This window comes from Mobula birostris, chromosome 14 (assembly GCF_030028105.1).
Source record: "Mobula birostris isolate sMobBir1 chromosome 14, sMobBir1.hap1, whole genome shotgun sequence".
Classification (NCBI taxonomy): Eukaryota; Metazoa; Chordata; class Chondrichthyes; order Myliobatiformes; family Myliobatidae; genus Mobula; species Mobula birostris.
The window spans coordinates 98,879,699-98,905,367 of record NC_092383.1 but is presented as its reverse complement, the minus strand read 5'-3'; the positions used below and the strand labels follow the sequence as shown (position 1 = coordinate 98,905,367).

The 25,669-nt window shown below is 51.8% G+C and overlaps 1 protein-coding gene across 1 annotated transcript in view; it reads right to left on the bottom strand.

The window, feature by feature from the left end:
• The window catches only part of LOC140209423 (A disintegrin and metalloproteinase with thrombospondin motifs 5-like), a 105,682-nt gene that overhangs the window by 1,985 nt on the left and 78,028 nt on the right, over window positions 1–25,669 (bottom strand). The window contains exons 5-8 of the mRNA XM_072277669.1: window positions 10,608–10,791; window positions 6,882–7,045; window positions 5,172–5,347; window positions 2,316–2,682 (exon numbers count right to left, since the gene is read on the bottom strand). Of these exons, the coding sequence (XP_072133770.1) occupies window positions 2,316–2,682; window positions 5,172–5,347; window positions 6,882–7,045; window positions 10,608–10,791 (891 nt within the window). The remainder of the gene's footprint in view (window positions 1–2,315; window positions 2,683–5,171; window positions 5,348–6,881; window positions 7,046–10,607; window positions 10,792–25,669) is intronic.

Here is a 25,669-nt window from a genome sequence, read left to right as displayed (position 1 = left end):
TTCGTATGCACAGCCATGCCGATTGCAGTACAGAAGATGGGTGAGCGTTGAGATCAAACCATGCCCCCCTCCCCACAATCACCTGTATGGAACTGGGGAGCGGAGTGGGGCTGAGGTTTGACAATCACATGCAGACGCACAAACACACACACACATGAGTGTTCCTCAAACAGATTCATTGGATATTGGAAATATGGAAAAGAGCAAATATCAGTAGGAGGATCAATAGATTTTGATAGACAAACAGTGAGTGATTTCAGTCTTCATTTCATTTCATTGTAACTTCATGTCTGACCCGTGTCCTGGGAGTGTGTGATGGGACAGTGCAGAGGGAGCTTCACTCTGTGTCTCACCCGTGTCCTGGGAGTGTGTGATGGGACAGTGTAGAGGGAGTTTCACTCTGTGTCTCACCCGTGTCCTGAGAATGTGTGATGGGACAGTGTAGAGGGAGTTTCACTCTGTGTCTCACCTGTGTCCTGAGAGTGTGTGATGGGACAAAGTAGAGGGAGTTTCACTCTGTGTCTCACCCGTGTCCTGAGAATGTGTGATGGAACAGCGTAGAGGGAGTTTCACTCTGTGTCTGACCCATGTCCCAGGAGTGTATGATGGGACAGTGTAGAGGGAGTTTCACTCTGTGTCTGACCCGTGTCCTGGGAGTGTGTGATGGGACAGTGTAGGGAGAGTATGTGATGGAACGGTGTAGAGGGAGTGTGTGATGGGACGGTGTAGAGGGAGTGTGTGATGGGTCGGTGCAGAGGGAGTGTGTGATGGGACGGTGTAGAGGGAGTCTGTGTTGGACAGTGTAGAGGGAGTGTGTGATGGGATGGTGTAGAGGGAGTGTGTGATGGGACGATGTAGGGGGAGTGTGTGATGGGACAGTGTAGGGGGAGTGTGTGATGGGACTGTGCAGAGGGAGTGTGTGAGGGGACAGTGTGGGGGGAGTGTGTGATGGACGGTGTAGGGGGAGTGTGTGATGGGACCGTGTAGAGGGAGTGTGTGAGCGGACAGTGTAGAGGGAGTGTGTGATGGGACGGTGTAGAGGGAGTGTGTGATGGGACGGTGTAGAGGGAGTGTGTGATGGGACGATGTAGGGGGAGTGTGTGATGGACAGTGTAGAGGGAGTGTGTGATGGGACGGTGTAGAGGGAGTGTGTGATGGGACGGTGTAGGGGGAGTGTGTGATGGACAGTGTAGAGGGAGTGTGTGATGGGACAGAGTAGAGGGAGTGTGTGATGGGACGGTGTAGAGGGAGTGTGTGATGGAACAGTGTAGAGGGAGTGTGTGATGGGACGGTGTAGAGGGAGTGTGTGATGGGACGCAGTGTGTGATGGGACGGTGTAGAGGGAGTGTGTGATGGAACACTGTAGAGGGAGTGTGTGATGGGACGGTGTAGAGGGAGTGTGTGTTGGACAGTGTAGGGGAGTGTGTGATTGGACGGTGTAGAGGAAGTGTGTGATGGGGCGGTGTAGAGGGAGTGTGTGTTGGACAGTGTAGGGGAGTGTGTGATGGGATGGTGTAGAGGGAGTGTATGTTGGACAGTGTAGAGGGAGTGTGTGATGGAATGATCTAGGGGGAGTGTGTGATGTGACAGTGTAGAGGGAGTGTGTGATGTGACAGTGTAGGGGAGTGTGTGGTGGGATGATCTAGGGGTAGTGTGTGATGGGACCGTGTATGGGATCTCTGTGCCTATCCTTTCCCCCTGCTGCAGCTCCCCCTGACACATAGTGCCATGCTGTGTGGTCTCCTTTCCATATTGCAAGCTTTCACTTGTCTCCCTGCTTCGTCTGTGCAAACCACCCTTCTCGACACCCAGCCCACGCCGCAAGAGACAGAGCAGAACTGCCAGGATCCCGTCTGCCAGCTTCCTGAGGTGGGGCGCCCTGTGGGGAGAGGAACTGGAACCAGTGTGAGGACAGCGCTGAGGTCCTGTGTGGGGACAGGGGGGGGTTCCTGACTGGGGAAACAGGTGAGGTCCTCTGTAGGAATAGGGGTGGGCTGTTCTTGCGGGGAGAGTGTGGACTGCTGGCTAGAAGCATGGGTGTGTTCTGGTTTTGGGACAGGAGTGATGCCCGGTCTGGGGACTGTAATGACTTCCAGTTTGGGGACAGAGGTGGGGTCTGGTTTGGGGGCAGGAGTGATGCCCGGTCTGGGGACTGTAATGACTTCCAGTTTGGGGACAGAGGTGGGGTCTGGTTTGGAGGCAGAGCTGGTGTCCAGTTTGGAGACAGGGGTGGTGTCCAGTCTGGGGACAGGGAAGGGATCTGGTCTCAGGACAGGGCGAGGTTCTGGTCCGGTTTTTCCTGCTGGAGCCCTTACCACCTCTCGCACTTCCTCCCCCTGAATCCTCCTCCTGTGTAGGTAGTAGGAGTAGGTGATGCGGACTGCCCTCCTCGAGCCCAGTTTGTACACCATCAGCCTCAGCTCCTCGGACAGGGGCGCACAGGTGATTGCCTGCAGCACCTCCCTGCGGGAGCTCCAGCCCGAGTAGTGCAGTGCCACTCCACCTGCCTGAACCAGGCTGGGAAAGCCGCTGATCCGGCCCCGACCGTTCAACACAAAGCTTCCGTCCTCCCGCTGCAGCACCAGGCAGGCCGACAGCTGGAATGGAGCCCTCCTGGGCTGTTGGCGCACCTTCAGGTTGGCTGCTCCCCGTGGGATCACCCCCACCTCGCTGTAGTTCATCCTGCAGCACGGAGAAAGAGGGTCAGGACCCGCCCACTCATACCACTCCACTCCCCACCCTCTGAGACAGTCACTCGCTCCCCATATACCTTGGTAACAGACCGCAGAGAGGAAAAATGGCTTCTCATAAGAGAAATACAACATTTAGGAAGGATGTAATCCATTGACAGTGAAGACGAGTACCAGGAAATGTAATGGGATCTGGACTGGTGGCGTAGCTGGGCAGAGGAATGGCAAATGCAGTTTAATTTTTATTTCATTGAGTTGCAGCACAGAACAGATCCTTCGGGCACTTTGAGCTGTGCCCAGCAATTCCCAATTCAACTCCAGCCTAATCATGGAACAATTTACAATGACCAAGTAACCTACTAACCCAAATGTCTTTGGACTGTGGGAGGAAATCGGAGCATCTGGAGAAAACCCATGTGATCTCGGGGATAGAGTACAAACACCTTGTAGGCAGTAGTGGGAATTGAAACTGGGACACTGGTACTATAAAGCGCTTTGCTGACCACTTCACCACCAGGCCACCCCACGGTAATTTAATTCAGCTAATCGTGTACTCACAAGGCACAAAAGCACAAATCAAAGAAGCAAAGGTCACCTGAACAGGAAGATAGTTAAAAAGGAAATGGGAACATTGGCCTTCATCAGTCAGTGTATGAGCACAGAAGGCAGCATATTATGTTGCCAGTGTCCAAGATGCCGGCAAAGTCATATTTGGGGTGTTAGGCAATGTTCTGCTTACTTTGATATAGGAAGCAAGCCATTCAGCTATAGATAAGGCATTCGTTAGTCTTGCGAGACTATGGATCTGTGCCTGGAAAGTCTTCACTCTCCAGGGCGCAGGCCTGGGCAAGGTTGTATGGAAGGACCGGCAGTTGCCCATGCTACAAGTCTCCCCTCTCCACGACACCCATGTTGTCCAAGGGAAGGGCATTAGGACCCATACAGCTTGGCACCAGTGTCATCACAGAGCAATGTGTGATTAAGTACCTTGCTCAAGGACACAACACGCTCCCTCGGCTGGGGCTCGAACTCACGACCTTCAGGTCGCTAGTCCAATGCCTTAACCACTTGGCCATGTGCCCACACCATTCAGCTATAAACGGTGCAAAAGAAACGCTTGCAAGAAATTGAGGGACTGAGTTACAGGGAGAGAGGAGACAGTCTGAACTGAGTTACAGTGAGACATTAGACAGACTGAATTCTGTTACAGAGAGATTTGACTGTCTGGTTCAGTTACAGGGAGAGAGGAGAGAGTCTGGACCGAGTTACGGGGAGACATTAGACAGTCTGAAGTGAGTTACAGGTAGAAATTGGACTGTCTGGATGGTGTTACAGGGAGAGAGGAGACGATCCGGATTGAGTTACAGGGAGAGATTAGACAGTTTGAGCATTTTTTCCTCCAACATGTAGAAACTGAATCCAGGGAACAAAATTTTAAAGCCAGAGTTGAAAGGTTTTATATGAAGCAGAGGGGATTTTTTTCCACACAGCGGGTGGTGGATAAATAGAACCATCTGTCAGAGGAAGTGCTTCAAGCAGGCTCAGTATGTTAGATACATTGAAGGAATCTGTGCTCAGGGATTTGGATTACAAGAGTTTTGAAGGAAATTGAATTAGCTTGACTATATATCTTGGTCAGCCTGAGTATGGATGGTCTGGAGGGCCATTTATTGCTCTGCACATCTCTGATTTGATGATGGAGTTAATTTAATCGACTAGTCTGGTTGTTTCCCACCGCTCTCTCTCCTGGGACATGTTGCAATCACATTCTGAGGATTAGATTAAGGCAGATGAAGGTGTCCAACTCATTGATTGTCTATTGATCAGTAGAGGATATGGTGAGTTTACCAGGAGCAATAGGGTGAAAGGGAGTAGTGAGAAGGGTCAGGAAGTCAAAGATCCGAGAGTGGAAACGGAGAGATGGTGAAGAAGCGCCCAAAGGGAATATGACGTTATTGTGCACCATGGTAGGTTATAGGTCAGAGCATTGGTCATCTGTTTGGAGGTCAGATGAAGGGTCAAGAGATCAACAGCTGAAAGGCTGAAGGGCTGCCCAGTTAGCGGGTTCAAGGATCAAGAGTGGGGGGAGGGGATGAGCTAGAGAAGGAAAATCGAAGAGTCAATGACCAAAATTTTTGTGAGGTTCCAGGGTCAAAGGTCAAGAGAGTTGTAGGTTTGATGGGTAGGGGGTTGGGGTTTGGCAGGAAGAAATTCATCAGCAGTGGGATCTAAGGCAGCGGTGGTCATCATTTTGATGGAGTGAGGGGCATAGGTCCTTAGTGGGTCAGTATTTTAAAAGGTAGGGTTCAGAGGTTGAGGGGCAGGTCATGGGAAGGTTGTGCAGTTAGCTTAGAGTTCAATAAAAGAGTGTGGAGGTTGCAGAACAAGGTTCAGAAGGTCAAGGGGCAGAGCTTGTATACAGAAAGAGGGTTTGGAGATGCAAGGGCAGGGTTCAGAGGTGAAGTTGCAGGGTTCACTCACACTCTCCTATGGTAGTGATGGACCACCCTCTTGCAGTTTGCTTCAAGACCCCCGCACACACCGCAAGAGCTGTAGCGCTTCCTGGAGCCAATCAGCCCATCACAGCCGGTCTTCACACACTGGCTGCGCACACACACAGCATTGCTGTGTGGGAAACACGATGTCCCATCCTGCACCTGCACGGAGTTGGGGCAAAGAGCAAAGGTCAGCCTTGGGTTACGTAGTGAGCAGAGGTCAGTCGTGGAGTCACACAGCCTTGAGGTCCTGCAGAGGGCAGGCAAGAAGTTACACACAGAAGTGAGGTTAGTTGTGATGTCGCAAAGACAGGAGTGGGAATCCATGGGTTCATTTGCAGGGCGAGAGGTCAGTGTTTGGACCAAGGGACCGGGTCACTGAGGATCAGACACCCAGGCCACCCAGCGTGACCCGCATATGTTGTGAAATTTGTTCTCTTTGCAGCAACAGTAGAACACAATACATAATAATAGAAAACCACCATGAATTACCTTCAGTATATATAATGGTTAAATTAAATAAGTAGTGCAAAAATAAAAATCAAAAAGTGATGTGGTCGTGTTCATAGGTTCAAAGTCCATTCAGAGGGGAAGAAGCTGTTCCTGAAACATTGTATGTGTGTCTCGGGCTCCTGTACCACCTCCTTGATGGAAACAATGAGAACATAGCATGTCCTGGATGATTTCAGTCCGTAATGATGGGTGTTGCCTTTTTGAGACACTGCTCCTTGAAGATGTCCTGGATACTACGGAGCCTCGTGCCCATGATGGAGCTGACTGAGTTCACAGCTCTCTGCAGTTTGTTGTGATCCTGTTAAGTAGCCCTCACCCCCCTCACCCTATACCAGACCGTGACGCAGCCAGTTAGGGTGCTCTCCACAGTACATCTGTAGAAATCTCTGAATGTCTTTGGTGACAAACCAAATCTCCTCAAACTCCCAATGAAATATAATCACTGTTGGACCTTCATTATAGCTTCATCGATATGTTGGGCCCAGGATAGATCCCCAGGAACTTGAAATCTCTCACTCTTTCCATTTCTGATCCCTCTGAGAGGACCAGTGTGTGTTTCCTCGTCTTACCCTTTTGGAAGTCCACAATTAGTTCTTTGGTCTTACTGACGTTGAGTGCAAGGTTGTTGTGACACCACTCAGCTAGGTGATATATCTCACTCCTGTGCGCCCTCTCATCACCATCTGAAATAGTTGTATTGTCAGCAAATTTGAAGATGGCATCTGGGATTTTAGCCGTGCCTAGCCACACAATCATGGGTGGAGAGAGCTGAGCAAGCACCCCAGGGTGTGCCCTGAGATTGTCAGCGAGGTGGAGATGTTATTTCCGACCTGCACAGATTGTGGTCTCCTGGTTCAGAAGTTGAGGATCCAGTTACGGAGGGAGGTGCAGAGGACCAGGGTCTGGAGCTTTTTGATCACAGCTGTAGAAAAAGCTGTTGGGGTCACCCAAGGGGGCATCAGCAGGAAGTTGCTGGGGGGGTGAAGCCAGAAGGAGGTGCTTGTTGACTCTGCTTTGGTGCTACATTGACCCAGTGTTGACGTGTCTTGACCTAATGCAGACGCGTTCCTCTGGGAAGGTAGAGGGAGCTTGTGTGGGCCCTCTGAATAGACGTCTGGATGGGACTGGGAGGTGGCGGTAGGGGGGTCTCAATGGGGAGAGGTATGGAGAGGTTTAGACAAACCTTGACAGAGAAGACGTTGACACGAGATGTCCCCTTCAGCAGGCAGTTGAGTTTGCAGAGGTCAGCCCAGCGGATGCCGTGGTAGTAAGGCTCCCATTCCAGCAGTGTCCCCTCCGGCGACAGCCCGTTCCTCTCCTCACACTGCTCCTGACGGAAGCTCAGGCCTGTCGGCAACAGGGCACTCCCATTAGGAACATGCCACCTGGCCGCGGAGCGGATGGCGAGGGGAGGGGAGGGGAGGGTAAGGGCGGAGGACTGGGCCCAAGAAAGGGTGGACGTGGCCTTAGCCACAGGGGACAACGGAGGGGATCAGATGGGAAAGGGCAATGAGGCAGCATGGAGGAGTTGAGGTGGAGGCTGGGGGTGACTGGACTGTGCAGGGCAGGTGCAGTTCAGGATGATCACATACAGACTGCAAGGGAATGGTACGTAGACACAGTGGGCATAGCCCCTGCTTCCCAGCTGTAGAGTCTTGGGTGCTGCCTTGGGTGCTGCCTTGGGTGCTGCCTGTGTGCTGTCTTGGGTGCTGCCTGTTATGGTGTCTTGGGTGCTGCCTGTGTGGTGTCTTGGGTGCTGCTTGTGTGCTATCTTGGGTGCTGTCTTGGGTGCTGCCAGTGTGGTGTCTTGGGTGCTGCCTGTGTGCTGTCTTGGGTGCTGCCTGTGTGGGTTTTCCACCTTCTCCCTGATTGCTCCATTTTCCTCCATGTCCAAAGATGTGCAGTTCGGTAAATTGGTTCATTATGTATTTGAGGAACCCCCACTGCTGAGCGTGAGCCAGGCTGACGAGGCGGACAATGAGGACACGTCAGAGGAGGAGGAGGAGGTAGTTCAAAGTAAATTTATTATCAAAGTATGTATATATCACTATATACAACCCTGAGATTCATTCTCAATAAAGCTAAGGATCACAATAGGGTGCCACAGGCACGTAGTGGTTAGTGTGATGCTATTACAATTAGGGGCGTACTGGAGTTCGGAGTTAAATTCTGGCAAGAGTTTGTATACGTTCTCCCCGTGGAACGTCTGGGTTTTCCCCGTGTGCTCTGGTTTCTTCCCACAGTCCTAAGACGTACGGGATAGGTTCATTGATCATTGTAGATTGCCCAGTGATTAGGTTAGGGTTAATTGAGTTTGTCAGGGGTTGCTGGGCTGGTGTGTCTCAAAGGGTGCTGTATTGTGAAATAAAGAAATAAAATCCATGAAAGACCACACCTAGCAGGACAGACAAATAACCAGTGTGCAAAAGACAGTAACCATGCAAATACAAAGGAAATAATACTACTAATAATTAACACCTGTCTCAGAGATAGAGACCTCTTCCAGAAACAGAAGGGTTCCTTGTGGCAATACAGGATGTGTTTAACAGAACAAATGATCGAAAATACATAATAAAATAACATATCCAAGATGGTAAGTGTATAAAATACCAAGAGAAGCGAGAACCAATCCAACACATTACAGGATCCTGTAGCAGTTTAGCTCAATCTGATGACTTAACAGAGGCACAATCAAGTGGCAAATGTCATTCACCAAAATTTTGTTTTAAAGTACAAACTCATAAAAAAACACCATACCTTGCTATAAATACAAGCCTGATCCAGTTTTAGAGTCAGAGTCCTACAAATTATATTACCACCGATCCATTATTACAGATAGGACAATCCATAATGACTGTCTGGATATTATAATACAGGATAAACAAGCAAGAACAACTTATTTAATAGATAAAGCTATTCCAAACACACATAACTTATAGAAATTACTAAATGAAGAATCAGAAATATGCTGAATTCAAGGATTCAAAGTACATTTTTTATCAAACTATGTGTGCCCTCTACAACCCTGAGATTTCTCTTCCCACAGACAGCCACGAAACAAAGAAACACCATGGAACCCGTTCAAAGGAAAACATCAATCCCCAGCGTGCAAACAAAGAACAAATCGCACAGACAGCAAAATAATGAGCAAAAAAAACACAGAACATAAAACATCAAACCACAAAATCAACAAAACATTCAGCTTCAGCTCAGTTCAATTCAATCTAGTGCCGGTTGCAGAGCCAATCACTCGATCAACATCACACAAAATAACAACAAAAAATGGAAACACATAAACTGTGCAAGTCCAATCCACAAACCTCATTGATTAAACCTTGCCCAAGACCCAAGACTCTTGACATCATCCTTCAGCAGCAAGCGAGAGGGACAGAGAGAGACTGATCGAAGGCAACACCTTCCTCTGGTAGCAGTGAGCAAAGCGAGAAAAGAGGCAATTGAAAGACTATGGAACATGAACAAGGTATACATTGCCCCAGTAGTAATTTCTACAAATGGCAGCAACCCAAAGTCACTACACAGCAATATCTACGTAAATCTCCAGAAGCCACAATATGAGACACCACTAGAATAGTCTGAAAGATCCTAGCAATTGAAAAATGAGTGTTCTTGGCTATTCCTGTACCTCAGGTTTTATCACTTTGAGAGGAGAAAAAATAAAAATACAATAATAATAATAATAAATAAATAAACAATAAATATTGAGAACATGAGATGGGGTGCTTGAATGTGAGTGTTGAGTTTGTGGAAACAGTTCAGTGATGGGGCGAGTGAAGTTGAGTGCTTATCCCCTTTGGGTTCAAGAGCCTGATGGTTGAGGGGGAATAACCATTCCTCAACCTGGTGGAGTGGGTCCTGAGGCTCCTATACCTTCTTTCTGGTAGCAGCAGTGAGAAGAGTGCACGGACTGGATGGTCGGGGTCCTTGACGATGGATGTTGTTTTTTGCAACTGGCTCTGTATAGATGTGTTCAATGGAGGGGAAGGCTTTACCCAGGATGGACTGGGCGACATCCAATACTTTTTGAAGGTGTTTCCATACCAGACCATGATGCATCCAGTCAGTACACTCTCCACCACACATCTACAGAAGTATGTAAAAGTTTTAGATGTCAAGCCAAATCTTCACAAACTGGGAAGGAAGTAGAGGCACTTCCAAATTGCTCTGATGTGCTGGAGCCAGGACAGATTGTCTAACAGGAATTTAAAGTAACTGACCCTCTCCACCTCTGATCCACTGATGGGCTCACAGACCTCTGACTCCTCCTGAAGTCAATAATCAGCTCCTTGGTCTTGCTGACATCGAGTGAGAATATGTTATTGTGGCTCTGCTCAGCTAGATTCTCAATCTCCCTCCTAGATGCTGATTTGTCAGCACCTTTGACTCGGCCAAAAACAGAGGTGTCGTCAACAGGAGCTGTGCTTAGCCGTACAGTCATAGGTAGTGGAGAAGGTGAGTGAGGGAAATTCAAATTGGTTCATTATGGTCATAAGAATAAAAATACAGTGTAAAATCTGTTTTGCATACTGTTCAAAGAGTCAATTTATCAAACAGTGCATTGAAGTGGGACGGGGTAAAACAATAATAGTGTAACAGAATGGGGCAACGGGCAATGAGCTGGGTGATGCTAATGGGCATGTCAATGGGTAATGAAACAGGTGAAGGATGCCAGTGGGCAGTGAGGCAGGTGAAGGATGCCAAAGGGCAGTGGCACAGGTGAACGATGCCAGTGGGCAGTGAGGTGGGTGGAGGAGATGCTAGTGGGCAGTGAGGCAGGTGAAGGATGCCAATGGCCTGGGCAGTGGAAGATGCAGCAGGAAGTAACAACCAACGAGGGTTCCTGATACGAGAGGGTTGGTGCTGCCACTGTTCCTGGGTGTAGACCTACCACCATTGTCTGGACAACCTTTCAGGTTACACGACTGGAACATCTCCCGCTTCCCAAGACAGAACTTGCCAAAATTAGCGGGAACAGGATTGTCACAATGGCGCCGTGAGAATTGGACCCCACCCCCACAGGAGCGAGAGCAAGATCCCCAAGGACCCCAGGAACCCCATCTCCCATCCACTGGAGTCTGAAAAACAGCAACAGACACAGGGGTCAGACATAAAGTGAAGCTCCCTCTACACCATCCCAAAACACACTACATCTACACTGTCCCATCAGACACATATACACTGGCCCATCACACACTCCCTCTACACCATCCCATCACACACTCCCTCTACACCATCCCAAAACACACTACATCTACCAGTCCCATCACAAACTCCCTCTACACCATCCCAAAACACACAACATCTACAGTGGCCCATCACACACTCACCCTAGACTGTCCCATCACACACTCCCTCTGCACTGTCCCATCACACACAATATCTACACCAGCCCATCACGCACTCCCCCTACACTGTCCATCACACATTCCCCCTACACTGTCCCATCACACACTACCTCTACACTGTCCCATCACACACTCCCTCTACACCGGCCCATCACACACTCCCGCTACACTGTCCCATCACACACTCCCTCTACACTGTCCCATCACACACTCCCCCGACACTGTCCATCACACACTCCCTCTACACTGTCCCATCACACACTCCCTCTACACCATCCCAAAACACACTACATCTACACTGGCCCATCACACACTCCCTCTACACTGTCCCATCACACACTCCCTCTACACCATCCCAAAACACACTACATCTACACTGGCCCATCACACACTCCCCCTACACTGTCCCATCACACACTCCCACTACACCGTCCCATCACACAGACCCGCTACACGGTCCATCACACACTCCCCCTACACTGTCCCATCACACACTCCCTCTACACGGTCCCATCACACACTCCCTCTACACTGTCCATCACACACACCCTCTACACAGCCCATCACACACTCCCTCTACACCGGCCCATCACACACTCCTCCTACACTGTCCCATCACACACTCCCCCTACACTGTCCATCACACACTCCCTCTACACTGTCCCATCACACACTCCCTCTACACCATCCCAAAACACACTATATCTACACTGGCCCATCACACACTCCCTCTACACTGTCCCATCACACACTCCCTCTACACCGTCCCAAAACACACTACATCTACACTGGCCCATCACACACTCCCCCTACACTGTCCCATCACACACTCCTTCTACATTGTCCTTCACACAAAATATCTACACCGGCCCATCACACATTCCCACTACACCGTCCGATCACCCACTCCCCCTACACCGTCCCATCACACACTCACCCTACACTGTCCATCACACATTCCCTTTACACTGTCCAACACACACTCCCTCTACACAGTCCATCACACACTCCCTCTACACCGTCCCATCACACACTCCCTCTACACTGTCCCATCACACACTCCCTCTACACTGTCCAATCACACACTACATCTACACAGTCCATCACACACTACATCTACACCCTCCCATCACACACTCCCTCTACACTGTCCCAACACACTCTCCCCCTACACTGTCCACCACACACTCCCTCTATACTGTCCCATCACACAGTCCCTCTACACTGTCCCATCACACACTCCCCCTACACCGTCCCATCACACAGTCCCTCTACACTGTCTCATCACACACTATATCTACACCGTCCCATCACACACTCGGCCTACACTGACCAATCACGCACTCCCCTACACTGTCCCATCACACACTCCCTCTACACTGTCTCATCATACACTACTTCTACACTGTCCCATCACACACTCCTTCTACACCATCCCATCACACACTCCCTCTACACCGTCCATCACACACTCCCTCTACACCGTCCCATCACACACTCCCCCTACACTGTCCCATCACACATTCCCTCTACACCGTCCCATCACACACTCCCTCTACACTGTCCCAACACACTCTCCCCCTACACTGTCCCATCACACACTCCCTCTACACCATCCCATCACACACTCCCTCTACACCGTCCATCACACACTCCCTCTACACCGTCCCATCACACACTCCCCCTACACTGTCCCATCACACATTCCCCCTGCACCATCCCATCACACACTCCCTCTGCACTGTCCCATCATTCACTATATCTACACCGGCCCATCACACAATCCCTCTACACTGTCCCATCACACACTCGCCCTACACCATCCCATCACACACTCCTCCTACACTGTCCATCACACACTACCCCTACACTGTCCCATCACACACTACATCTACACCGGCCCACCACACACTCCCTCTACACTGTCCCATCACACACTACATCTACACCGGACCATCACACACTCCCTCTACACCATCCCATGACACACTACATCTACACCGGCCCATCACACACTCCCCCTACACTGTCCCATCACACACTCCCGCTACAACGTCCATTACACATTCCCTTTACACTGTCCATCACACACTCCCTCTACGCTGTCCATCACATACTCCCTCTACGCTGTCCATCACATACCCACTCTACACCGTCCAATCACACAGTCCCTCTACACTGTCCCATCACACAATTCCCCTACACTGACTCATCACACACTCCCCCTACACTGTCCCATCACAGACTCCCTTTACACTGTCCATCACACACTCCCTCTACACAGTCCATCACACACTCCCTCTACACAGTCCATCACACACTCCCTCTACACTGTCCCATCACACACTACATCTACACCGGCCCGTCACACACTCCCCCTACACTGTCCCATCACACAATACATCTACACCATCCCATCACACACTCCCCCTACACTGTCCGTCACACATTCCCTTTACACTGTCCATCACACACTCCCTCTCCACAGTCCATCACACACTCCCTCTACACTGTCCCATCACACACTCCCTCTACACAGTCAATCACACACTCCCTCTACACTGTCCCATCACACACTCACTCTACACTGTCCCATCACCACCCCGTCTACACCGTCCATCAGACACTCCCCCTACTCTGTCCCATCACACAGTCCGTCTACACTGTCCCATCACACACTCCCCCTGCACCGTCCCATCAGACACTCTCTCTACACTGTCCCATCACACACTATATCTACACCGGCCCATCACAGACGCCCTCTACACTGTCCCATCACACACTCCACCTAGACCATCCCATAACACACTCCCCCTAAACTGTCCCATGACACACTCCCTCTACAAAGTACCATCAGACACTATATCTGCACTGGCTCATCACATACTCCCTCTACTCTGTCCCATCACACACCCCCCTACACTGTCCCATTACACACTACATCTACACCATCCCATCACACACTCCCCCTACACTGTCCGTCACACATTCCCTTTACACTGTCCATCACACTCTCCCTCTACACAGTCCATCACACACTCCCTCTACACTGTCCCATCACACACTCCCTCTACACAGTCCATCACACACTCCCTCTACACTGTCCCATCACACACCCCGTCTACACCGTCCATCAGACACTCCCCCTACTCTGTCCCATCACACAGTCCGTCTACACTGTCCCATCACACACACCCCCTGCACCGTCCCATCAGACACTCTCTCTACACTGTCCCATCACACACTATATCTACACCGGCCCATCACAGACGCCCTCTACACTGTCCCATCACACACTCCACCTAGACCATCCCATAACACACTCCCCCTAAACTGTCCCATGACACACTCCCTCTACAAAGTACCATCAGACACTATATCTGCACTGGCTCATCACATATTGCCTCTACTCTGTCCCATCACACAACCCCCTACACTGTCCATCACACACTCCCTTTAGACTGTCCATCACACACTCCCCCTACACTGTCCCATCACACACTCCCCCTACACCGTCCCATCACACAATTCCCCTACACTGTCCCATCACACCCTCCCTCTACACTGTCCCATCACACACTCCTTCTACACTGTCCCATCACACACTATATCTACACCGGCCCATCACACACTCCCACTAAACGGTCCAAACACACAATCCCCCTACACCATCCCATCACACACTCCCCCTGCACTGTCCATCACACACTCCCTTTAAACTGTCCATCACAAAATCCCCCTACACCATCCCATCACACACTCGCCCTAAAAAGTCCCATAACACACTCCCTCTACACTGTCCCATCACACACTGTATCAACACCGGCCCATCACACAATTCCCCTACACTGTCCCATCACACACTCCCTCTACACTGTCCCAACACACACTTCTTCTACAGTGTCCCATCACACACTATATCTACACTGGCCCATCACACCCTCCCTCTACACTGTCCCATCACACACTCCTTCTACAGTGTCCCATCACACACTATATCTACACCGGCCCATCACACACTCCCACTACACGGTCCAAACACACAATCCCCCTACACCATCCCATCACACACTCCCCCTGCACTGTCCATCACACACTCCCTTTAAACTGTCCATCACAAACTCCCCCTACACCGTCCCATCACACACTCGCCCTACACTGTCCCATAACACACTCCCTCTACACTGTCCCATCACACACTGTATCAACACCGGCCCATCACACACTACCTCTACACTGTCCCATCACACACTCCCCCTACACCGTCCCATCACACACTCCCCCTACACCGTCCCATCACACACTCCCTTTACACTGTCCACACACACTCCCTCTACACATTCCATCACACACTACATCTACATCGGCCCATCACAGAATCCCACTACACTGTCCCATCACACACTCCCTCTACACTGTCTCATCACACACTACTTCTACACTGTCCCATCACACACTCCCTCTACACCATCCCATCACGCACACTCCCTCTACAGCGTCGAATCACACACTCCCTCTACACTGTCCCATCACGCACTATATCTACACCGGCCCATCACACACTCGCTCTAACCAGTCCATCACACACTCCTTCTACACTGTCCCATCACACACTCCCCGTACACTGTCCTATCACACACTTGCTCTACGCTGTCCCATCACACACTACATCTACACGGTCCCATCACACACTCCCCCTATACTGTCCGTCACACACTCCCTCTACACTGTCCCATCACACACTCTCCTACACTGTCCCATCACACACTCCCCCTACACTGTCCATCACACACTCCCTCTACACAGTCCATCACACACTCCCTCTACACAGTCCCATCACACACTCCCCCTACACCGTCTCATCACACACTCCCTCTACACAGCCCATCACACACTCCCTCTACACTGTCCCATCAAACAATATATCTACACCGGCCCATCACACACTCCCTCTACACTGTCCCATCACACACTCCCTCTACACTGTCCCATCAAACACTTTCCTACACCGTCCCATCACAGAATTCCCCTACACAGTCCCATCACACACTCCCTATATACTGTCCCATCACACACTCCCCCTACACGATCCCATCGCACACTGCCTCTACACTGTGCCATTGCACACTACATCTACACCGGCCCATCACACACTCCCCCTACACTGTCCATCACACACTCCCTTTACACTGTCCATCACACACTTCCTATACACAGCCCATCACACACACCCCCTACACGGCCCCATCGCACACTCCCTCTACACAGTCCCATCACACACTCCCCCTACACCGTCCCATCACACTCTCCCTCTACATTGTCCCATCACACACGCCATCTACTCCGGCCCATCACACACTCCCCCTACATGGTCCAATCACACACTCCCCCTACACTGTCCCATCACACACTCCTCCTACACTGTCCATCACACACTCGCTTTACACTGTCCATCACATACTCCCTCTACACAGTCCATCACACACTCCCTCTACACTGTCGCATCACACACTCCCCGTACACTGTCCTATCACACACTTCCTCTACACTGTCCCATCACACACACCCTCTACACTGTCCCATCACAGACTACATCTACACTGTCCCATCACACACTCTCCTACACCGTCCCATCACAGAATTACCCTACACTGTCCAATCACACACTCCCTTTACACTGTCCATCACACACTCCCTCTACACAGTCCCATCACACACTCCCCCTACACCGTCTCATCACACACTCCCTCTACGTTGTCCCATCACACACTACATCTACACCGGCCCATCACACACTCCCCCTACACGGTCCCATCACACACTCCCCCTACACCGTCCCATCACACACTCCCTCTACACTGTCCCATCACACACTCCCCCTACACCGTCCCATCACAGAATTCCCCTACACTGTCCCATCACACACTCCCTATACACTGTCCCATCACACACTCCCCCTACACGATCCCATCGCACACTGCCTCTACACTGTGCCATCGCACACTACATCTACACCGGCCCATCACACACTCCATCTACACTGTCCCATCACAGACTACATCTACACCGTCCCATCACACACTCCCCTTACAGTGTCCATCACACACTCTCTTTACACTGTCCATCACACACTTCCTCTACACAGCCCATCACACACACCCCCTACACGGTCCCATCGCACACTCCCTCTACACAGTCCCATCACGCACTCCCCCTACACCGTCCCATCACACACTCCCTCTACATTGTCCCATCACACACGACATCTACACCGGCCCATCACACACTCCCCCTACATGGTCCCATCACACACTCCCCCTACACCGTCCCATCACACACTTCCCCTACACTGTCCATCACACACTCCCTTTACACTGTCCATCACTCAATCCCTCTACACCATCCCATCACACACTCCCTCTACACTGTCCCATCACACACTCCCCGTACACCGTCCCATCACACAATTCCCCTACACCAGCCCATCACACACTCCCTCTACACTGTTCCATCACATGCAATATCTACAACGGCCCATCACACACTCCCTCTACACTGTCCCATCACACAATCCCCCAACACCATCCCATCACACACTCCCCCTACACTGTCCATCACACACTCCCTCTACACAGTCCCATCACACACTCCCCCTACACCGTCCCATCACACACTCCCCCTACACTGTCCATCACACACTCCCTTTACACTGTCCATCACACACTCCCTCTACAGAGCCCATCACACACTCCCCCTACACTGTCCCATCACACACTCCCCGTACACCGTTCCATCACACAATTCCCCTACACCAGCCCATCACACACTCCCTCTACACTGTTCCATCACATACAATATCTACAACGGCCCATCACACACTCCCTCTACACTGTCCCATCACACAATCCCCCTACACCGTCCCATCACACACTCCCCCTACACTGTCCATCACACACTCCCCCTACACTGCCCATCACAGACTCCCTCTACACTGTCCCATCACACACTCCCCGTACACTGTCCTATCACACACTTCCTCTACACTGTCCCATCACACACTATATCTACACCGGCCCATCATACGCTCCCTCTACACTGTCCCATCACACACTCCCTTTACACTGTCCATCACGCACTCCCTCTACACTGTCCCATCACACACTCTCCTACACCGTCTCATCACACACTCCCTCTACACTGTCCCATCACACACTCCACCTACACCGTCCCATCACACAATTCCCCTACACTGTCCCATCACACACTCCCTCTACACTGTCCCAACACACACTCCCTCTACACTGTCCCATCACACACTATATCTACACCGGCCCATCACACACTCCCTCCACACTGTCCCAACACACACTGCCCCTACACGGTTCCATCACAGAATTCCCCTACACTGTCCCATCACACACTCCCGCTACACGGTCCCATCACACACTCCCCGTATAGCGTCCCATCACACACTCCCTCTACACTGTCGCAACACACACTCCCTCTACACTGTCCCATCACACACTACATCTACAGCAGGCCATTACACACTCCCCCTAAATGGTCCCATCACACACTCCCCCTACACTGTCCCATCACACACTTCCCCTACACTGTCCCATCGCACACTCCTCCTACACTGTCCATCACACACTCCCTTTACACTGTCCATCACATACTCCCTCTACACAGTCCATCATACACTCCCTCTACACTGTCCCATCGCATACTCCCTCTACACTGTCTCATCACACACTCCCTCTTCACCCTCCATCACACACTCCCTCCACACTGTCCCATCACACACTCCCCCTGCACTGTCCCGTCACACACTCCCTCTACGCTATCCCATCACAGACTACATCTACACCGGCCCATCACACTCTCCTTCTACACAGACCCATCACACACTCCCCCTACACCGTCCCATCACACACTCCCTCTACACTGTCCCATCACACACTACATCTACACCGGCCCATCACACACTCCCCCTACACTGTCCCATCACACACTCCCTCTACACCTTCCCATCACACACTCCCTCTACACTGTCCCATCACACACTCAGCCAACACCGTCCCATCACACAATTCCCCTACACTGTCCCATCACATACTCCCTCTACACTGTCCCAACACACACTCCCTCTGCACTGTCCCATCAAAAAATATATCTACACCAGCCCATCAGACACTCCCTCTACACTGTCCCATCACACACTCCCCCTACACAGTCCCATCACACAATTCCCCTACACTGTCCCATCACACACTCCCTCTACACTGTCACAACACACATTCCCTCTACACTGTCCCATCACACACTATATCTACACCGGCCCATCATACACTCCCTCTACACTGTCCCATCACACACTCCCCCTACACTGTCGCATCTCACACTCCCCCTACAGTGTCCGATCACACACTTCCTCTACACTGTCCTTCTCACACTCCCTTTACACTGTCCCATCACACACTCCCTGTACACTGTCCCATCACACACTACTTCTACACCGGGCCATCACTAACTCCCCCAACACGGGCCGTTCACACACTCCCCCTACACCGTCCAACACACACTCCCCCTACACGGACCCATTGCACACTCCCTCTACACAGTCCCATCAGACACTCCCCCTACACCATCCCATCACACACTCCCTCTACACTGGCCCATCACACACTCCCCCTACACGGTCCCATCACACACTCCCCCTACACCGTCCCATCACACACTCCCCCTACACAGCCCATCACACACTCCCCCTACACTGTCCCATCACACACTCCCTCTACACCGTCCCATCACACACTCCCTCTACACTGTCCCATCACTCACTCAGCCTACACCGTCCCATCACACAATTCCCCTACACTGTCCCATCAAATACTCCCTCTACACTGTCCAAACACACACTCCCTCTACACTGTCCCATCACACACTCCCCCTACACAGTCCCATCACACAATTCCTCTACACTGTCCCATCACACACTCCCTCTACACTGTCACAACACACACTCCCTCTACACTGTCCCATCACACACTATATCTACACCGGCCCATCATACACTCCCTCTACACTGTCCCATCACACACTCCCCCTACACTGTCGCATCTCACACTCCCCCTACACTGTCCCATCACACACTTCCTCTACACTGTCCTTCTCACACTCCCTTTACACTGTCGCATCACACACTCCCTGTACACTGTCTCATCACACACTACTTCTACACCGGGCCATCACTAACTCCCCCAACACGGGCCGATCACACACTCCCCCTACACCGTCCAACACACACTCCCCCTACACGGACCCATTGCACACTCCCTCTACACAGTCCCATCACACACTCCCCCTACACCATCCCATCACACACTCCCCCTACACCGTCCCATCACACACTCCCCCTACACCGTCCAACACACACTCCCTCTACACTGTCCATCTCACACTGCCTTTACACTGTCCCATCACACACTCCCTCTACACTGTCCCATCACACACTCCCCCTACACCGTCCCATCACACACTCCCTCTACACTGTCCCATCACGCACTCCCTCTACACTGTCCCATCACACATTATATCTACACCGGCCCATCACACACTCCCTCTACACTGTCCCATCACACACTCCCTCTACACTGTCCATCACACACTCCCTTTACACTGTCCCATCACACACTCCCCCTACACCGTCCCATCACACACTTCCCCTACACTGTCCCATCACACACTCCTCCTACGCTGCCCATCACTCACTCAGCCTACACCGTCCCATCACACAATTCCCCTACACTGTCCCATCAAATACTCCCTCTACACTGTCCAAACACACACTCCCTCTACACTGTCCCATCAAAAAATATATCTACACCAGCCCATCAGACACTCCCTCTACACTGTCCCATCACACACTCCCCCTACACAGTCCCATCACACAATTCCCCTACACTGTCCCATCACACACTCCCTCTACACTGTCACAACACACACTCCCTCTACACTGTCCCATCACACACTCCCCCTACACTGTCGCATCTCACACTCCCCCTACACTGTCCCATCACACACTTCCTCTACACTGTCCTTCTCACACTCCCTTTACACTGTCGCATCACACACTCCCTGTACACTGTCTCATCACACACTACCTCTACACCGGGCCATCACTAACTCCCCCAACACGGGCCGATCACACACTCCCCCTACACCGTCCAACACACACTCCCCCTACACGGACCCATTGCACACTCCTTCTACACAGTCCCATCACACACTCGCCCTACACCATCCCATCACACACTCCCTCTACACTGTCCATCTCACACTGCCATTACACTGTCCCATCACACACTCCCTCTACACTGTCCCATCACACACTCCCCCTACACCGTCCCATCACACACTCCCTCTACACTGTCCCATCACGCACTCCCTCTACACTGTCCCATCACACATTATATCTACACCGGCCCATCACACACTCCCTCTACACTGTCCCATCACACACTCCCTCTACACTGTCCATCACACACTCCCTCTACACCATCCCATCACTCACTCTCCCTCTACACTGTCCCATCACACACTCCCTCTACACCATCCCATCACTCACTCTCCCTCTACAGCGTCGCATCACACACTCCCTCTACACTGTCCCATCACACACTACTTCTACACTGTTCCATCAGACACTCCTCCTACACTGTCCCATCACACACTGGCTCTACACTGTCCCATCACACACTCCTCCTACACTGTCCCATCACACACTCCCCCTACACTGTCCATCATACACTCCTTTACACCTTCCATCACACACTCCCTCTACACAGCCCATCACACACACCCCCCGCACCGTCCATCACACACTCCCCCTACACGGTCCCATTGCAAACACCCTCTACACAGACCCATCACACACTCCCCCTACACGGTCCCATCGCACACTCCCTCTACACAGTCCCATCACACACTCCCCCTACACCGTCCCATCACATACTCCCTCTACACTGTCCCATCACACACTACATCTACACCGGCCCATCACACACTCCCCCTACACGGTCCCATCACACACTCCCCCTACACCGTCCCATCACACACTCCCCCTACACAGCCCATCACACACTCCCGCTACACTGTCCCATCAAACACTCCCTCTACACCGTCCCATCACACACTCCATCTACACTGTCCCATCTCACACTCAGCCTACACCGTCCCATCACACAATTCCCGTACACTGTCCCATCACATACTCCCTCTACACTGTCCCAACACACACTCCCTCTGCATTGTCCCATTACACACTATATCTACACCGGCCCATCATACACTCCCTCTACACTGTCCCATCACACACTCCCCCTACACTGTCGCATCTCAAACTCCCCCTACACTGTCCCTTCACACACTTCCTCTACACTGTCCTTCTCACACTCCCTTTACACTGTCCCATCACACACTCCCTGTACACTGTCCCATCACACACTACTTCTGCACCGGGCCATCACTAACTCCCCCTACACGGGCCGATCACACACTCCTCCTACACCGTCCAACACACACTCCCCCTACACGGACCCATTGCACACTCCCTCTACACAGTCCCATCACACACTCCCCCTACACCATCCCATCACACACTCCCTCTACACTGTCCCATCACACACTCTCTCTACACCATCCCATCACACACTCTCCCTCTACAGCGTCGCATCACACACTCCCTCTACACTGTCCCATCACACACTCCCTCTACACTGTTCCATCAGACACTCCTCCTACACTGTCCCATCACACACCACTTCTACACTGTTCAATCAGACACTCCTCCTACACTGTCCCATAACACACTCCTCCTACACTGTCCCATCACACACTCCCCCTTCACAGTCCATCACACACTCCCTCTACACTGTCCCATCACACACTACTTCTACACTGTCCCATCACACACTCCTCCTACATTGTCCCATCACACACTCCCCCTACACTGTCCATCATACACTCCTTTACACCTTCCATCACACACTCCCTCGACACAGCCCATCACACACACCCCCCACACCGTCCATCACACACTCCCCCTACACGGTCCCATCGCAAACTCCCTCTACACAGACCCATCACACACTCCCCCTACACTGTCCCATCACACACTACTTCTACACTATTCCATCAGACACTCCCTCTACACAGTCCCATCACACACTCCCCCTACACCGTCCCATCACACACTCCCTCTACACTGTCCCATCGCACACTACATCTACACCGTCCCATCACACACTCCCCCTACACTGTCCATCACACACTCCCTTTACACTGTCCATCACACACTCCCTCTACAGAGCCCAGCACACACTCCCCCTACACTGTCCCATCACACACTCCCTCTACACCATCCCATCACACACTCCCTCTACACTGTCCCATCACACACTCCCCGTACACCGTCCCATCACACAATTCCCCTACACCAGCCCATCACACACTCCCTCTACACTGTTCCAGCACATACAATATCTACAACGGCCCATCACACACTCCCTCTACACTGTCCCATCACACAATCCCCCAACACCGTCCCATCACACACACCCCCTACACTGTCCATCACACACTCCCTCTACACTGTCCCATCACACACTATATCTACACTGGCCCATCATACACTCCCTCTACACTGTCCCATCACACACTCCCTTTACACTGTCCATCACACACTCCCTCTACACTGTCCCATCACACACTCTCCTACACCGTCTCATCACACACTCCCTCGACACTGTCCCATCACACACTCCACCTACACCGTCCCATCACACAATTCCCCTACACTGTCCCATCACACACTCCCTCTACACTGTCACAACACACACTTCCTCTACACTGCCCCATCACACACTATATCTACACAGGCCCATCATACACTCCATCTACACTGTCCCATCACACACTCCCCCTACACTGTCGCATCTCACACTCCCCCTACACTGTCCCATCACACACTTCCTCTACACTGTCCTTCTCACACTCCCTTTACACTGTCCCATCACACACTCCCTGTACACTGTCCCATCACAGACTACTTCTACACCGGGCCATCACTAACTCCCCCAACACGGGCCGATCACACACTCCCCCTACACCGTCCAACACAAACTCCCCCTACACGGACCCATTGCACACTCCCTCTACACAGTCCCATCACACACTCCCCCTACACCATCCCATCACACACTCCCTCTACACTGTGCCATCACACACTCCCTCTACACCATCCCATCACACACTCTCCCTCTACAGCGTCGCATCACACACTCCCTCTACACTGTCCCATCACACACTACTTCTACACTGTTCCATCAGACACTCCTCCTACACTGTCCCATCACACACTCCCTCTACACCGTCCCATCACACACTCCCTCTACACTGTCCCATCTCACACTCAGCCTACACCGTCCCATCACACAATTCCCCTACACTGTTCCATCACATACTCCCTCTACAATGTCCCAACACACACTCCCTCTACACTGTCCTATTACACACTATATCTACACCGGCCCATTATACACTCTCTCTACACTGTCCCATCACACACTCCCCCTACACTGTCGCATCTCACACTCCCCCTACACTGTCCCTTCACACACTTCCTCTACACTGTCCTTCTCACACTCCCTTTACACTGTCCCATCACACACTCCCTGTACACTGTCCCATCACACACTACTTCTACACCGGGACATCACTAACTCCCCCAAAACGGGCCGATCACACACTCCCCCTACACCATCCCATCACACACTCCCTCTACACTGTCCCATCACACACTCCCTCTACACCATCCCATCACTCACTCTCCCTCTACAGCGTCGCATCACACACTCCCTCTACACTGTCCCATCACACACTCCCTCTACACTGTCCCATCACACACTACTGCTACACTGTTCCATCAGACACTCCTCCTACACTGTCCCATCACACACTGGCTCTACACTGTCCCATCACACACTCCTCCTACACGGTCCCATCACACACTCCCCCTACACTGTCCATCATACACTCCTTTACACCTTCCATCACACACTCCCTCTACACAGCCCATCACACACACCCCCCACACCGTCCATCACACACTCCCCCTACACGGTCCCATCGCAAACTCCCTCTACACAGACCCATCACACACTCCCCCTACACGGTCCCATCGCACACTCCCTCTTCACAGTCCGATCACACACTCCCCCTACACCGTCCCATCACACACTCCCTCTACACTGTCCCATCACACACTACATCTACACCGGCCCATCACACACTCCCCCTACACGGTCCCATCACACACTCCCCCTACACCGTCCCATCACACACTCCCCCTACACAGTCCATCACACACTCCCTCTACACCGTCCCATCACACACTCCCTCTACACCATCCCATCACTCACTCTCCCTCTACAGCGTCGCATCACACACTCCCTCTACACTGTCCCATCACACACTCCCTCTACACTGTCCCATCACACACTACTTCTACACTGTTCCATCAGACACTCCTCCTACACTGTCCCAT